This window comes from Setaria italica, chromosome VIII, assembly GCF_000263155.2.
Source record: "Setaria italica strain Yugu1 chromosome VIII, Setaria_italica_v2.0, whole genome shotgun sequence".
NCBI classification, from domain to species: Eukaryota; Viridiplantae; Streptophyta; class Magnoliopsida; order Poales; family Poaceae; genus Setaria; species Setaria italica.
Genome location: NC_028457.1, coordinates 3,073,782 through 3,091,275, shown reverse-complemented (window position 1 = coordinate 3,091,275; position 17,494 = coordinate 3,073,782). Strand labels below are relative to the sequence as shown.

The 17,494-nt window shown below is 47.8% G+C and overlaps 1 protein-coding gene across 2 annotated transcripts; it reads left to right on the top strand.

Moving 5' to 3' along the window:
- The first annotated feature begins 897 nt into the window (after nt 1-897).
- Nucleotides 898-12,428, top strand: LOC101775226. 2 transcript variants are annotated; one of them, XM_004978692.3, is made up of 6 exons: nt 898-1,289; nt 2,364-2,449; nt 8,550-10,874; nt 10,962-11,171; nt 11,255-11,379; nt 11,612-12,428. In XM_004978692.3, exons 1-6 carry the CDS (start codon nt 1,287-1,289, stop codon nt 12,031-12,033), a joined length of 3,171 nt encoding a protein of 1,056 aa, XP_004978749.1. In that variant the 5' UTR covers nt 898-1,286; the 3' UTR covers nt 12,034-12,428. The 2 variants fall into 2 exon arrangements, with proteins under 2 accessions (XP_004978749.1, XP_022684879.1); XM_022829144.1 differs by lacking the exon at nt 11,255-11,379 and having other exon boundaries at nt 11,612-11,817.
- The last annotated feature ends 5,066 nt before the right edge of the window (nt 12,429-17,494 follow it).

Genomic DNA, 17,494 nt, shown 5'->3' with positions numbered 1-17,494 from the left:
TCTAGTTTCCCAAGCTTGTTCCTCCTATTGATAGCCCTTTTCAACTACTTCCACTACCACATTAGTCAACCTGTCATGTAACTTGGACCTAATCATCTTCTCAAAGTGCTCGTTCCTTTTGATCTTCCATTCAGCAGCACTGTCAGTATCAACTGCCCACACAGCAAGTGTTTGAGAAGGACCCCAAATGATCTTACTTACCATGTTAGTAACAAATGAATCAAGATTGTACCTACTGCATCTATCAATTCATAGATCATGCCATTGCTCACCCATATCCAAAACACCATAGTACTGCAGAATTGCCTTAAATTTTACACACTTAACAACTATTCTAAAAGTACTGCCAGGATCAATCCTAACATAATCATAAACAATAAAACAATTTCGAAGTTAGAAATGCCCAATCCCAGAGACATGCATATACGGTGCAGTGAGTTCAATTGAGCTTACCATGGAGGACAATTGCTAGGCTTCATGTTTAAGAACTGCAAGAACCCATCATCTACTCGAACACCAACCTAGAGCGATGAAAGAACGCAAATCATGGGAGCTCAAGGGAATTCAGAACCATTCTTGGAGGAAGCATGGAGCACTTACCTTCGACTGACACGGCCGTCGCGGTCGTTGCCGTTTCCTCGGGGTCCGGCTAGGGTTCGAGCCCATGGGAAGGGAATGGTTGGCATGGTTCGGGTTGGGATGTGACGCGCGGGGGTAGAAGGATAGGTCAGGGGCATGGAAATCATTTCGCGTGGCGATTCCAATGTGGAGAGGTGATTTGACATGTCACGTTGTAGAAAATAGCAAATCTATTGGTAAAACTTCTCTCCAGTATCCAGCAGTAAATATGCAGGTGTTATTCTAAAATTAGAAAGTAAATATCCCCGACGACGGGAGCGCCGTGTTTATCACCATCGCGAAGGCTTCCCCACGGCAGCCGCCGGGTGTCGCTCCACCTGCTCATCGTGGCGCCACGCGTGGCGCTGGATTCGCGCATGGTGGCAACGCGCCGCGCCGATGCTGCCGAGTTCCAGTGGTCCCGGGATCCGCAGCCGCCGCCACCGCTTCGCCTTCCGCTTCTACCCTTTTCCCCAGTCGAAGCCCGCGGGCTCACTTGCGGCAGCGGCGGCGCTCACTTGGGAGCTGAGTCCGAAGCTGAAGCCATGGGGAGGAGGGCGCAAGGTCTCGGTAGCGCTCCCCTGCATCCCTTCTGGCGTTGAGGCCCTCTGGGGCTCGACATCGACGACCAAGAGGGGGAGCTTCTGAGCTCTGACGGCGCCGGCGAGATGGTACGGATCCTCACTCTCCAGTCCCCACCATCTTTGTTTTGTGCGGCGTGTTCCTTTCTTTGTTGAAAATCGCGGATTAAGCAGATCTACTCTGAGGGAAAGGTGTCCGATGTTCTGCGGATTACGTTTGCTCGGCTTCGGGAAACAAAATGTGTGTCTGTTCGGCTGGAAGGGGAATTGAATCGAATCGAATTGAATCGAGTCACACTTGGTTAGGGTTAAGGTTAATCCTGTTCTAGTGCTGAATATCTGCATGTGGGGCGGTGAAATTGGCTGATAGTGGTGATTTCCTAGAGGAGGTCATGAGGAGAAATGTTTCTCCGTGCATGCATGTGACAAGAGGCTTTGCATTGTCACTAGAGCATTTTGTGCCCCCTCCTAACCGATTTTCTGGCCACCCGGTTACATTCTGCTCAGGAGGTATTCTCCAACTTCCAACTTGGGTGAATCTAGCTGCGGTTAGGATTAGTGTTTGGGGGGTTTCTGGTTCAGGTTGTTTAGGATTGGTGCGGAGGGTGATTGATTGATGGCTTTTCAAGTGTGGTAGCAAGTGGCAACAGTAGTCGATTTGGTGGCAGGGGTCACCACATGGAATGAGGGTGGGGTGGGCTGAGGGTGCGGAAGAGAAGCATGCTCCTCCACAGTTGAGGAAGGAACTGTGGATGCATGGGTGGAGCTGCAAGTTTGTTGGGTGTGGAGGGGTTACAAATAGAAGCCAGTGAGCAGCATGGCGAAGGAGTCGTTAGCATGGCCCCCCTAGCCCACTGACAATGGAAAGGCTTAGGAAATGCAGTGGCAACAGCAATTCCTAGCTCGGTCATAAAACCACTCGAAGCATAAGGTGGGCGCCAAACAAACCACCTTACAGAAATGTGAAGCACTTCTGAGAAGCAGGTTCTGTTCTTTTAGATTTTGTGTTTCAAAATCAACTACAGTTTCGTACTGATAGGAACGTGAGAAACACCTTACAAGAATGCATCGAATGTGGATGTGCTTATTTGCTCCATGCAGTATCGTTATTTTAATTGAGATTGTGTAAAGTAACCCCAATTTATATGTTTATGTTTTCTGTAGGATGCTGTATGCGAAGTGTGTGGTGATGTTGGCTACAGGCATCTTTTGGTACAATGTAACAGCTGCAAGAATGCTACTAGGCACCTGTAAGGCTTTAACTTCTCTTTCTACTTTAGTTTCATGTCTTTTATTTTCATATTAAATGCCTAAGTAAAGGAACAAATATGCATGGATTTTGATTATCTTGTCATGATGGAGTGTGGATGCATGGGGTTTATCAATATTCTTGTAGAGAATAATCTGCATCAATTCTGCCCTTGTTTATCATATGGCATCAGGGCGTCCAAATCCCTTTACATCCTAAACCCCATGACGGTAGCACCCCTACACTTTCATCCTTGATTTGCATTAAGCTGCTAACCTAGAGGTGCTATGTTAGAAACATAAAGGCTTATAAGAACCCATCTTTCTAGACTATCAAGGTAGGAGTAATCCCAAAACACCTGAACACTTGGGTCACACGGTCTAGAGACCAGAATATAGGTCGCGATATTACTATTTGAACCGTTGCACATGAATTAAGGATGGTGATATGTCATAGTCTACCTATCACTTGCCACCGCCTCGGACAATGATGTCCACCGCCTTGTACATCACAAGGTCACAAGGCCTTGCCACCATCATTAGCTTCGCCACTAGGGCGTTGTTACTGTCTTCAACATGTAGTCTGCTAGTCCCACTTGGCCCATGATATCAATTTTTTTATGCTAACAAAGAAAACAAGGGACTCCAAAGACCTTTAACCAACTACTCCCATTTTATTTACATCTATTCCCATTTTATTTAGTATAAAATGCACAAGAGGTCCATCAACTTGTAATGGGGTCACTTTGGTCCACAAACTTCGAAAGTACATTTTCTAGGTGCATGAACCCTTTATGCTGTGTCACCTAGGTCCATACCTCTCCACACGGGCGTCTAGCGCTGACATGGCACGCTTACTGGACATCTCTCTCATCCCTCTATCTTTGTTTCTTCCATGGTCTTTTGCTGGGGCATTTTGTTGAGCATGTTTTGGGTGGAGGATGTTGGTGGAGGCAATAAGGACACTGTCAGCATCGGCATCGGTGCGGACCTGGGTAAGGCCATGCATCATGACACACCCAACGACTTACAACTCGTAGTCTTGTAGCATGCCCATGTACATCATCGTAGTGTACGCGCGGTGGTGTTGCATTGGGGGCCCTACACCCGCGCTAGGCACTGCCGCTCGCTCGCCGCGGCCACCACTAGAAGTAGCGGCAGCACTGCCACGAGCCGCCACTCGGAGGTCGGGGCTTGTACGTCACTTCCTTGGCGTTGCTTGGCTCTTTGCCTTGCTTGGTAGTCGACGCCACCACACGTGCGCGGAGATGCTGTTTGGAGGTGGAAGGGATCAGAGGGAGTGAAGATGCCTGAATGCCTTGATGCTTCTGGCAAATGAAAGGGAAGAATTAAGTTATTAGTTGAGGGAGAGAGACGGGCTGGAGCAACAGATGCTTTCCCTTGTTCCTCTTCAACAAACACCACCCTGTAAGCACACTCCAACTCTAGGAAGCAGTTGAATGATGAGAGAGAAGATGAACACTCATTGTGATAACTTGAAAAGTTTATGCACCGAGTATTGTACTTTCAGAGTTTGTGGTCCTAAGTGACGCCTCCTTATAAGTTGATGGTTCTCTAGTGCATTCTACTCTTTTATTTATAAGGCTCATATCATTTCGTTAGGACAAGCCTTTGGCCAACAATTATATAATTGTTTTATACAAGATGTCATTATATTTGTATGACAAATACCTTCTTATGATTATAGTTTTGTACCACACAAAACAAAAACTAGTTGAGTAATTGTTGGCCAAAAACTTGTCCTAGCGATGAAATACACCTTGTAAGGTAAGCGCAGGGAGCAAAAACTTACCTGTCACATAAATTCCCTTGGACAAAACAAGCTGGTAGGCTTGATTGTGATTTGTCCTTGTATTAATTGTTTGCGTTAATTGGATCTGTGCCATTATAATTTCACTAGTGTGGATAAATACAATTTCTACTTGTGATATTTGAATTGTGCCACTACAATTTACATCTCTTTGATATATGCTATACTTACCCATTTGATGCATTTGTTAAAAAATTTGGACCAAATTGCCCTTGTATTCTTCCTTTGACCCTCTTATGTTCATCTTCCGTATTGGCTTGAGGGTGCCGACCTAATTCTCTCCTGACGATGAACGCTATTGGGTCTAGCACCTCGACTCCTCTCCTATTCATCTGTTGCATGGCACCAACCTAATTCTATCCTAGCAAAAGAATGTTGTTGGGTCCAAAACCTCTGCCATGCCTGTGGCTGCTCCTTTTGGCTGTGCGTGGGAGAAGGTGACTTTGTTCTTCCCACCATCATTGGTGGTGCCACCCGCCCCGTCCACGTGACATCCTTTGGTGATAGGGCTAGAGAATTGGCTATTTATTGATGATAATAGTGCAACAGCAGATCAGGTTCGCCCTCCCTAGGAGGATCTGAATAGATTGATCCTACTTCTGCTTGCCTACCTTCTACTGTGGCTCGGCTTATATGAGTGCCCGCCACTACAATATCTCAACTAACTTCTCTCATTCTTATCTTAAGCCTAACAAACTACTGACCCAGCTAACAAACTAAAACAATCTGGAGCCTACTCTGCCACTAGAGGCTGCTGGCGCCTTCTTCCTCCTGCTGTACACTCTCCCAACAAAAGAGTCCACAACACTTCCTTCCTCCTTTCGAAACAACTCGTCCTCGACCTGGAAGTCTGGATAGGTGGACTTGAATTCTTCGAGCCGTTCCCAGGTTGAATCAGTAGTACTTTGACCTAGCCAATGCACCAGGACTTCCCAAAAACCACGATTGAGGCGTGCACGGTGAACTTTATCGGGTTCAGGAACAGCATGACCGTGCACAATGGTAGGCAGGGGAGCAATGGTAGTCGGGGCCTTGCCATGAAACTGCTTCAAGAACACCACATGGAACACATTGTGGATGCGCGCCCTAGTAGGAAGCTGGAGACGATAGGCGACAGAGCCAATGCACTCAATCACCTAAAAGGGCCCGTAGTAGCGAGGAGCCAGATTGGCATTCTGGGCATTCTTGATGGACGACGCCGCGCGCTGGTGAAGATGAAGCCATACCCAGTCACCCACAGCAAAAGTGACATCCCAATGTGCCGTATCATGCTGTTGCTTCATAATGCCTTGCGCCTGGAGGAGCCGATCCTGAACAACAGCCAAGAACACATCCCTCTCGACGAGTTGTTTGTTCAAGGAGGCCACTCGTAACAGACCATGCTGATAAGCGGCCTAAGTAGGAGGCGGCCGGCCATATACGACCTCAAATGGCATGGTTTGGAGGGCTGTCTGGTAGGACGAGTCATGGCAGCCACCGCAGCCAACTCCGCGGACGGTCGCCGGCAAGGCAACGAAGGTAGACGCGCAACACCTGATTAGTGACCTTTGACTGATCGTCAGTTTGTGGGTGAAAAGCGGAGCTGAGACGCAGCGTGACACCTGACAGACGAAACAGCTGAATCCAGAATGCGCTGGTGAAGATCGGGTCCTTGTCGCTGACAATGGAGCACGACAACCCATGGAGCTGCACAATCTGGTCGAAGAACGCCTGGGCAACCGATGTTGCGCTGTAAGGATGGCCGAGGGCGATGAAATGCGAGTACTCGGAGAATCTGTCCACCACCATGAGGACTACTGATTTGCTGCCCACCTTGGGAAAACCTTCAACGAAATCCATGGTGATGTCAGCCCAGACAGTGTGGGGAACATCTAGCGGCTGTAGCAGTCCAGCCGGGTGTAAATGCTCCGTCTTGTTCCGCTGGCAGACAACGCAGCCCCACACAAAGTCGCAGACGCGTCTGCTGGCTTGGGGGCTATAGAAGGAGGCGTGCAGATGGTGGAGTGTCTTCTGGACGCCTTCATGACTAGCGCCGTGCGCCGTGTGCAAGAGCTGCGTCCAGAACGCCGAGGAGTCGGGAACGAAGATGCGGCCACGGTGCATGACGAACTCGTCGACGACGGACCAGTTGGCCCCCACAAGGCCCTGGTCAATCTTCTGGCGCTTGGTGACGATCTCTGGCAGCATCTCAGCCTCCTGTTGGAACTCGTTGAACAGCTTGAAGTCCGGACGGGAGAGGGTGCAAGCTGCCATAGCTGCAGCGTCCTCCTCGCGGCATGGCAAGGCATCAGGGGCCCGTTCTGGTGTCCTGGCTTGTATTCCACCGTGAAGTCATAACCGAATAGCTTGCTGACCCAAGTGTGCTGGGGATGGTGGAGAGGCGCTGGTCTAGGAGGAACTTCAGGGCGAAGTGGTCGGTGCGGACGGTGAATGGCTGTGCCCAGACATACGGCCGCCAATGGCGCACGGCCTTGACCAAGCCAATGAGCTCGCGTTCGTAGGCCGCTAGTTTGGCATGCTGTGGAGCCACTGCGTGACAGAAGAAGGTGATTGGCACCGCGCCTTGGTGGAGGATGGTGTCGAAGCCGGAGCTGGAAGCGTCGCAGCCGATGAAGAACGACATCGTGAAGTCAGGCAGTTATAGAACCGGACTAGAAGTTAGGGCTGACTTGAGCGCGTTGAAGGTGGCGGTGGCGGCGTCGGTCCAGCAGAAGGCCTCCCGCTTAAGGATGAAGAGGTTGATGAAGAATCCCTCGTTGCCGATGGTGACAGGCACGGCGGCACAGACTCCGGCACACTGGACGCGATCCCCATTGGCAACCCCCACGATCAGGCCGGGGCGTGGAGCAGGCTGGAGGCCGAGGCGGCAGGTTATGGTCGTGGCGATGAAGGAATGCGTGGACCCTGAATCCACAAGGGCCTGAAGGGAGGCACTGGCGATGGAGGTGGCCAAGTGCATGGTGTTCGCCGTCTTGATTCCAGTGAGGGTGTGGAGGGAGATCTCGACATCGTCGGACGGATCCGTCGTCGGTTTCGCGGTGCCCGGGAGCAGAGCGTCGTCATCAAGCTCCATTAGGTACAAGCCCTTTGTCGTGCAATTGTGATGCCTGGAGAACTTCTCGGGGTAGTTGAAGCAGAGGCCTTTCGCTCGGCGCTGGGCCATCTCCTGTGGCGTCAAGCGCTTGAAGCGCGTGCTGGCTGGAGGGGCGGTCTTGGTTGGAGCGGCCGGCGTTGACGGCACCGTCTTGGCACCTGGCGCAGAGTCTGGGGACCAGTTGGGGCGTGAGACGAGCGCGACCGGACCAAGGGATTGGCGCGGGCAGGGAAACAGGCCGCAGTGCCATCATCGTCGTCTAGCTGTAGGCGGCACTCAAAGGCCCGAGCGAGACCCATGGCATCGTCGAGGGTGGTCGGATGCTGGAGCTCGACGTCGGTCTGCAGCGGGTTGTAAAGGTCGCCAATGAAGAGATCGATTTGATCCTGTTCCTGGAGAGTGTGGCGACGGGCGAGCAGGGGCAGGAACTGCGCCTTGTACTCGTCCACTGTCCCGGTGCGGTGAAGCTTCATGAGGGCGCCGAGCGGATTGCTGCGCGTCGGGGGATCGAATGCCCGTTGCACCTTGTCGATGAACTCCAGCCATGTGGGGGCGTCGTGGTTCTGCTCTAGGCGGTAATACCAGTCCTAGGCATCACCTTCCATGTAGAAAGAGGCGAGCCAGACGCACTCGTCCTCGGAGGTGCGGTCAGCGTGGAAGAATTGCTCCGCCTTGTGGAGCTAAAGGATCGGGTCCGTGCTACCGTCATAGCGTGGGAAACTCCTCATTCTTATCTTAAGCCTAACAAATTACTGACCCAGCTAACAAACTAAAACAATCTGGCACCTACTCAGCCACTAGAGGCTGCTGGCGCCTTCTTCCTCCAGTTGTACACTCTCCCAACAGAAGAGTCCACAACATTTGGTGAGAACGACAATGTAAGGGGATAGGTGGGCGCGACACCATAGCGCGATCACAAGGAGTTGAAAGAGGAGATGGAGAGAGGTGAACAAGAGAGAAGGGGGGGAAGGATGACGATATGGGCAATTAGTCTAGAAATTTTGATGAATGCATAGAAGGGGTAACTAATGGCATATCTCGAAGACTTGTAAACATGTAACGACATGATTCAAATGAGAAAAATTATAATCTCATGTATCCCTGAGTGTATACCTCTATGGCTCCTGAGGCATTCAACAATCTATCCTTAACTAGTGTGGTTTGTGGTTTTTTGTAGATATTGTTTGAATCCGGTTATTTATGATGGCTCATCAATTGAATGGTTGTGTGAAGATTGCCTCCCTAAACCCAATGAAGTTGCGGAATCATTGAAGTGGATGTGCGATGACCACCACCCTATTCAATGGGGTTCTTTTATAATTAATGAACCAAATGTCGATGGAGTGGAGGTGACGAAGGAACCATGGTCATGGGGGCATCGTAGACATAGATCACACAAGGCAAAAATATGTAGTATTTGGGGGCGTCGTAGGCATAGATCGCGCAAGGCAAGAAGAGATAGTACCGATGCTTGCACTAAACATTTTCCAAGTGGAGGTACATTCAACTCTTCCGAAATGTTCGTCGAGGAAAAGGCAAAGCACAATGATGTTGAAAAGGAAGGGGAAAGTAAAAAGGATCACTTAATTTATCAGCTAGAAAGTGCTGATGGTTCAAGTCACTCGGCTCCTGACCTTGCTGCAGAAATACGAAAGACGATGGTTGATGTTGAACCTACTATGAACACTATGGAGTGTATGGACCTCTCAAAAGAAAAGGATAGCTGTTCTTTGTCACTGAATTATGTTGAAGGGTCCATTCCTTTAAACTGTGATGTTGAGAGATCCCATCCATTTGTTAGGGATGATTCTTGTCCTACAGTACCAATTGTGGAGCAGGAAGATGGTTCTAGTCATTCATTGGAAATTGCAAAACAGTCTCATCCTTTGGAGGTGGTTAATCCAGATGGTACAAGCTGTGCACCCTTGGACCCTGCATTAAAAATTGAAGAACAAGGAACAGAGGCAGGCTTATTTGCTTCAGTTAATAATGTTGAGCAATCCCGTTCGTCTTTTACTGATGGAACTGCTCCTACATTGCCAAGCGAGGAGCATGGTGATGATTCTGAAACATCAAAAAGTTGGGAACAACCTGACCCTTTGGAGGTGGTTAAACCACAGGATGATGCACCGAAGAGTATCCTAGGATCCAAGCCTCCATCAAATTACTCACAGCCAATGCAAGTATCAGATCTGGGTGTTGAGAATACGGATGTCTTGGATCCTTCTAAAGAGTACTTGGACTTAAAGTCAATGTCGAAGACTGTAGAGCCATCAAGTTCCTCAAATGGAGGAGACTCAGCTGTCGAGAAGTACCATGCTGAAAAAACAGAATGCTTGTTAGGCACGGAATCTATCACCCCTGCACTGGATAACGTCCAGGGATCAAGTCCCTTGGCAGAGCCATCAAGTTCCTCAAATGGGGGAGGAGAACCTGCTGTTGAGAAAAACAGCACTGAAAGAACTGAATGCTTGTCAGGCATGGAAACTGTCACCCCTGCACTAGATAATGACCAGGGATCAAGTACCTCTACAGCAAAAGATTGCTTAGTTTCTGATGTAGATAACTCAGATGAAGCAAATAGATCAGGTAAACATTTTCTGTGCACCATAGAAAACGAGAGAGGGCAATTGGAGGTCTATTGCAGTCACAATGACCATAATGAAAGTTCTGATCCCAAGTCAGGGCTGAAGGGAAGGGATACTCAAAATGATGTACCAAAGGCTTCAGTTTCTGCTGTAAAAAATGTGGTTTGTAGCCAATTATCACAAATGGAAGATGTTAACAGTGAGTCATTGCCTTCCAATAATTTTAGCCCATGCAAGGCAACACAAAGTAGCTTTAAAAAGCAACCAAACAGAGACACTCAACATCATACTAAACATCAGAAAATCAAGCTCATTGTGAAAGATAGGAACGCTGATCATGCGCAGCTGAAAAATTGTAGGCCATCAAAGCAGCTTGATCATACTTGCCTAAGTGCTTCCTTGGAGTTGTCTTCAGAGGCTAAGGAATTAAATGATGCAGTGCCAAGATGTTCTAGTTCTGCTCAAACTTTTGAGAATGCCGTGCCCATGAAAAGAAAACGACTTATTGTACCACATAGTGAAGATGCCGAGGCCATGCATGTGGAAAATTTGAACCCTCCATGCAGTGAGAATGAGGGGCAAGTAAGGATGCATAAGAGACATGTAGAAAGTGCTGTGATGAACCAGAGAAGATCTGCAAAAAACCATGAGGAAGTGTTGCGTTCAGGAAATTCAAATGAACAACACGTCAATAATCATACGCAGACAAAGAAGCAGAGAAGGGCCACTAAAGACAAAAAAGCACCTGTAGGGAATCCTAGTGTTCGGTGCGCACCGAATGATGCTGAGCAGTTGGCATCAGAAGCTGCAGGGACCCTCGGCCACTGCAGCCTATCCAGGATGCCAGTTGTTTCGGCACCTACTGATCAACAAAGCTTTATTTGTCCACAACCCATTGATAGACCTAAATGGACGTATGTTAGACGCCCATCCTATTCATTCGAAAGCATTTCGATATTTTTCTCTGCGGTGGCTAATATTTTCACGTTTTATGCTGATAGTGGGATCATGAAGATTGGCCAGGAGTATATTCCATTGGCTGCACACCTGTCAAATCAAGCATCCAAGAAGGTGCAGGAATTATCACTTTCATTACCACCAGTTATGAAAGTAACCAAGCATTCGGAGTTGAAAGCCTGGCAAAGTAGATGGGAGGCATTGGAACTTACTGCTGAAAACATCAGCTTGTATTTCTTTTCGGATAATATGAGGTGTGTGACCTACCCCTATGAATACTTGTTTGTATTGTATTTTCAGCTACATGCTAGTTTAAATGTTCTTGTTGCATTTGTAGGCCAAATAAAGAGCTGGATCGACTAGTGCAGTATGTCACTGATCATAGCATAGTTCTCAAATATGTTGTTGGACTTTCCAAGCTGCTAATCTTCCCTTCTGTTCTTCTACCAGAGCAATGTCAAAGTAAGTATTGTATTTCATTTTGACAATGTAATTTACTAGTGCCATGGATACGATATGGCACTGCACCTGTTTTGCATTTGCATTTGGTCAGAACTTTGCAATACTATTGCTTCTACTGTCCACTACCACACTTGGAAAGTTATTTTTTTTTCTTGCAGTCAAGTTCTTACGATTTAGAGTTTAGTCATCTATGGCTATTGTAGTTGACATATTAAATCCTGCTGTTTTGTAGTGTTCCAAGGGAGGAAACACTATCTGTGGGGAGTGTTCAGGCGCAGGTTAGGTAGGAGCAAAGCAGCTACCCAAGTGAAACAAAAAGTCTCAACGGTCTCTAAATCACACACGTCCGAGAAAAAGGATCATCAAGACAAGATGCAAAGCGATGCCCAGAACCAAGAAATGCATGTTTCAAAGGGTACCATGCCATCAGGGAGCCAGCCGACACCAGATGCTGTCCATGACGTTGGCACCGAGACTGATCTCGGTGATCATAAAAAGCCCCAAGCAAATTCAGAAGCTCCCCCAACCAAGCTGCTTGGCCTTGTCGTTGCGCAGACGCCAAGATCAGAGCAGTTTATCAAGGAGCTGGAAAACGAAGGCGCACTGGTGTTTGCTGTGAAGGGCATAGTGAAGCCCGCCCCTGAAAGGCTCTAGGCCTCCAGCGCTGTAGGATCAGAACTAACCTGCGACAATGGTGCTCCATCTGCTGAAGCGTAGCTGTAGCTGTAACCTTTTGTGATGTCTAGGGCCGAATTAGATGGTCGTTATCCATTTAGGAGTGTAGGCTGTACCGAACTGAAGCTGAACTGGAGCCCATTTCAATTTGTCGCGTTTGCAAGACTCAAAATGGTAATGAGCAAAGTCTAGCTAAGAAAGATGTTCCCTTGTGCCGTGCGCATTGGTGTTCATTCTCTACCGTGTGCTGTCCTTTTCCGCTCCGGTCAAGTGTAAATGCTGCATGAAATGGTTGCAACCTCTGAAATTTTTAGCATGTTGATTTTGAGGTGTCCCGCATCCGGTGAAATGTAAATGCTGCTGTTTCTGGTTCACTAGAATTTCTTTTGGAATCTGCAGTTTTGGTTACTGTACTTTGGGCCCTGCTTATGATTTATGGAGCAGCTGGGCGTTTCTCGTTGCTACTGGCTTGTGGTGATTTAAAGAACGGGGTGTCGTGTATATGCATGTTCAGACCAAATAAAAATCCTACGCAAATCGATGCAAATCCCCTCCAAAGAAGAATGGATACATGTCTGTTTTTTTTGTCTTGAAAGCGTGTCATTTGCATTACTAAAGGAATACTACCTCTGAACCCGCTTGAAACGATGGAGCACAAGGCGGATCATAGACTTTGACTAAACAAGGTATCGCCGTAGTTCATGACCATGGCCACGGCCACGGGCGACGAAGAGGCTGACGCCCTCCTCCATGCTCTCTTTCGCGCGTGGCCACGTCGTCCCGATGGCCGACGAGCCGGCGTGCCGCCGTGGCGAGGACTGCATTGGCCAAGGCGGGACTCCTGGCGCCCACGGTGTCACGCGCGGCGGGTCGAGTGCCTCGCATCAGAGCTGGGAACCTGGGATCCTCTGAAGTTGTTGAAGCTACCTCAGAGAGAGGTCGGAGCCGCGGCGCCGTTGGATCCGCATCTGACGGCAGCGTACAGGAACGAGGTTTCCTCTCATTTGGGCCCAAAGCGTGGAGTCCAGCCTGGCCCGTTTGCAGATGCAGCAGATGGGTAGAAAACGCGGGAGACCGAGAAAAACATCGCCAACGACGGAAAACGGCGCGAGATCGACGGAAAAAGGCGGGAGTAGCGAAGCTGACTATCAACGAGCCAGGAACTTCTCTGAATCTGCTATCTTTCCTCATGAACGGCCCTGCAATTGATCAAAGTATCATCATCAGATTGCTTTGAACTTGCTCAGCATTTCTTTTCTCATGGAAGAAGCAACCCGTTGAAATTTCATTCTTAAGTACTGATATGGAAGAAGAGGCTAACAAAGCACAGCATGATTCAAATACGTAAGTAATACAACCCACCTTGTTAATCTTATGCGACATCATATGGATTTTAGTCTAATATTTTCCTCTGCACTTGCATAAGTCCCCTGGTCATGTTATTTTTTTAATTGCAGAAGTATACTGCTTGGTTTGGTACCTCAAGTTGGCATGGAATTTAGAACTTCAGATGAGGCTTGAGCATTTTGGCTACAGTGGACAGAAAGGATTCGAGGTCAGAAAAAAGTATACAAACAAAAGGCCATCTGATGATAAGATTACATCATGTAGATTTGTTTGTGCAAAAGAGGGTCGTCGATCACTAGACAAAAGGGATCATTTAACAAAGTGCCCTAGAGCTGAAACGAGAACCGAATGCCAAGTTTACATGAATCTTAAAATGGATCGAAAGAAAGAAATTGTGAAAGTGTCTGAGCTGGTTTTGGAACACAATCACGCACTATACCTGCCAGAAACATTGCACTTAATGGTGTCCCAAAGGAAGATTTCAGAATTACATGCTTTTGAAATTGAAACGGTAGATAATGCAGGAATTGGGCCAAAAGCTGCACATAAGTTGCCTAGTCGTCAAGTTGGTGGGCCACAATCTTAGCTACACCCTTCGTCAAGAACTATTTGCGGAGCAAGTGGCAGCGAGAGATGGGATATGGCCAAGCTGGTAGCATGCTTAGTATTTTTAAGATAAAGTTGCTGAAAACCAATCATTCCAATATGCATTCCAAAGGGATTGTGATGGAAAAATAGCAACCATATTTTAGGCTGATGCTAAAATGGTCGTGGATTATGCAAAATTTGGTGATGTTGTTAGTTTTGACACTACTTTTGAAACAAACAAGGAAAGCAGGCCTTTTGATGTCTTTGTTGGATTCAATCATTTTAGAGAAACTGTAGTTTTTGGTGCTGCTCTCTTGTATGATGAAACTTTTGATTCCTTCAAGTGGTTGTTTGAGACCTTTTTAGAAGCTCAAAATGGACAGGAGCCTAAAACATTTTATACAGATCAAGATGTTGCAATGGGAAAGGCAGTTGCAGTAGTGTTTGGAGAAGCATGGCATGGATTGTGCACCTTTCATCATGCAAAATGCTGTCAAACGTCTACATGAAGAGGCAAGTGAAGAAGAGAAAAAAGAGAAGAATAAAAAGAAGAAAGCAAAGAAAAAGGAAACGCATGAAGAGGAGACTGACGATACAAGTATTCTATCAGATTTTAGTGCATGCATGTTTGAGTATGAAGACATTGCAGAATTTGAACAAAATTTTCCCCTCATAAGGCAAAAGGTGAGAAAGAAAACTTGGTTGGATAATATATACAAGTTGAAAGAAAAATGGGCTGCATGTTATATGAAGGATGTTTTACATTAGGAATGAGAAGCACACAATTGAGTGAGAGTTTAAACAATGACTTGAAAATACATTTCAAATCTGATTTTGATATGATCAGGTTTTTTAAGCATTTTGAAAGGGTGGTACAAGGAAAAAGGAAGAATGAGTTAGATTCAGAATTTGATTTCAAGGAAAAAGTTGCCTAAAATCTTTATGAGGGTACCACCACCTATGTTGGTGCAGGCTGGCAAACTATATACACCACCTATATTTGAAGCTTTTCAAGGATCCTTAGCAGCTTGCACCAAGCCATAGGATGGTACTAATGAATATCTAGTAGGAGATTTTACCTTTCAGGAGGAGTATAAAGTTGCCGGTGATCCTTAGAAGCAAACAGTTGAGTGCAGCTGCCGGCAGTTTGACAGAATTGGGATATTGTGTGGCCATGTTATTGATTTGATGAATATTAAGTTACTACAGTCACAACATGTGTTGAAGCGATGGACACGAGAAGCACGGAGTGGAACTATACAAGACAACAAAGGAAGAAATATAATTTATTTAATTTACAGGGACCACTCACAAATGATGTTTTTACTCAGTTCTGGTGAAGTGTGCAAGCAGAAATTTTGCAATCACTGTAGTTGGTGGTTCAGCTATATATGTTTTGCCATTTTGCAACTTGAGCATCCTGGGACTTCGCGCTTTTGCCTTTTTGCAAGAAAGCACCTTTTTGGCCTTCCTAGTACTTTATGGGTTTGCAAATAAGCAACCAAGTGTTCAGTTCTAGAAGCATAGTCATTTTGCAAGCAAGCACTCATGGAGCAAAGGTTAGTGTGTTCTAGATTGACAATACTGGAATTGACTTTCTTTTTTCTTCACTGAAGTTTCCTGTTGTTGCCCTCTTGTAGAAGGTCATGTGCAGGCGGTAGTGCCAGCACCTGGGCATGGCCGGTTGCCCTCTCCATGGTGGTGCAACACCTGAGCGTGGTCGTGGCTGTGTCTGGGACCCTCGGCGGTGCCGGCGGCACCGGCGGCCCGTCGAAACCCGAAACCACTTCGCATTAGCGGACGGCAGGTCTAGACGACGGGAACAAGTGAGGTGCGGCACCCGGCGATGGCGTATGGCGGAGAGCGAGGGCCGGCACCCGGCAACCGTGGACGGGGGTGAGCGAGCCGCCACACCGGAGGCGTTGTCGGCGCCAGCGAGATGCTCGGCTCCCAACCGCAGCGCTGTTTTTTTTCTTCTGTAAACTGTAGTGAACGCTGAACATACCTGCTTATTTGTTTATGGGCCAGTCTGGGCTGTACCGCTGTACGTGTGCTGCTCCATTACTGTCCCTGCACCAACGCTGACTCCTGCATCTTCCAAACTACCTGTACCTTGCCTATCACGGAACTTTGACCAAACAGTATCCCGTCATCCATGTCCATGGATGCTCAAGTTGCAAAATCCCTGATGAAGCTAGCTGGCTGATCGAGTGGAAAGCAACACACCCGTCACTACGCCTTCTCAGGTAGATCGCATAGAAACTGCAGATCCGCTTTGCAGTCGGAAAGATGCGGCCGATGGCGATTATCATCAGGAGGAAGCCGCAGCAACGTCGGCCGCTAGTGAGGCGGCACCTGTGCCGCTGTGTGCGGCATTCGTCACGTCCGGCGAGGTTGTCTCTTCCCTGTTTACGTGGAAAAGTCAAAACGCCTAGCGTTGAACAGTCAAACATGGTGGACATGCCGCATGGCTGACGTGGCGGGGCTCGGCTGGGTGGGTGAAGGACTCAAGGTCAACCAATCCATCCGCAGCCCCTCCTGACACGGCGGCCATGTGAAGATCGAGGCTCCAGCTCGGATGCAGCACGCCACCTGAAGATCGGGAGTTGACTGACCTTGCGCTGCCACGATTTGCCTGCACGGGCACGGTGATCTCCAACGTAGTACTCTCCGTTGGTATACAATCGCGCGCCCATCGTCTTTGCCCGCTCTCGTGAAACTTTTGGCTGCCGCTCGCATGTTCCAACCCTTCCAGTTTTGAAAACCGGCATGTCTTCCTTTCCTGCCGCTCCCACCATCAGTTTTGAAAATCAAATTTGGACGAACACCGGTGGTGGTCCTATTTAAACTACCCATGGAGGAAGGAAGCCATCTGTGTTCTTTCACATCTCTCCCTTCCAGCCTTCCTCCAATGCAGATCCAAGCAATAAAAGATCTACGACGGACTTGAATGTTGAGCCTATAGATTGGACTGGAGTACGGGTATGGTGTTGGGTGCAGCTCATTTTTTTTGAGAGTTTTCTTCAATTTTTTTTTGAAACAAACCGGCAGGAGAGCTGCCAATTATATTAAAAAGGAGAAGGATCCCACACAGGCTAAAAAAATTGTACAGAAGAAAGAATACCTCTATGCACAGACAAGAAACATGAAGAAAACTCCTGTAAGAAAACTACTACAAACATACATTACGCTCAGGCTAGCAGCTTGGAAAGGTGCTTTGCTCCCGCCATCATCCATCCTTATGCTTCGTTCTTTATCCGCGTAAACACCCCGGCCACCGTGACTTCCTTTCGCTCAAAAATTGTCTCCATTGATCTGTAGTTATGACCACTGAGAGCCTCGGTTCTTATTTTTTCTGTTGTACGTGTTGATCATCAACAAGAATGATCTAGAGATGGCAAAGATTTGGGGGGGTGAGAGGGGGGAGGGGGGGAGGGGGGGAATGTATGAATCTGCTAATTTTGTCGAAGGAATTGCGGTGCCGGAGAGGAAGGGATACTAATGC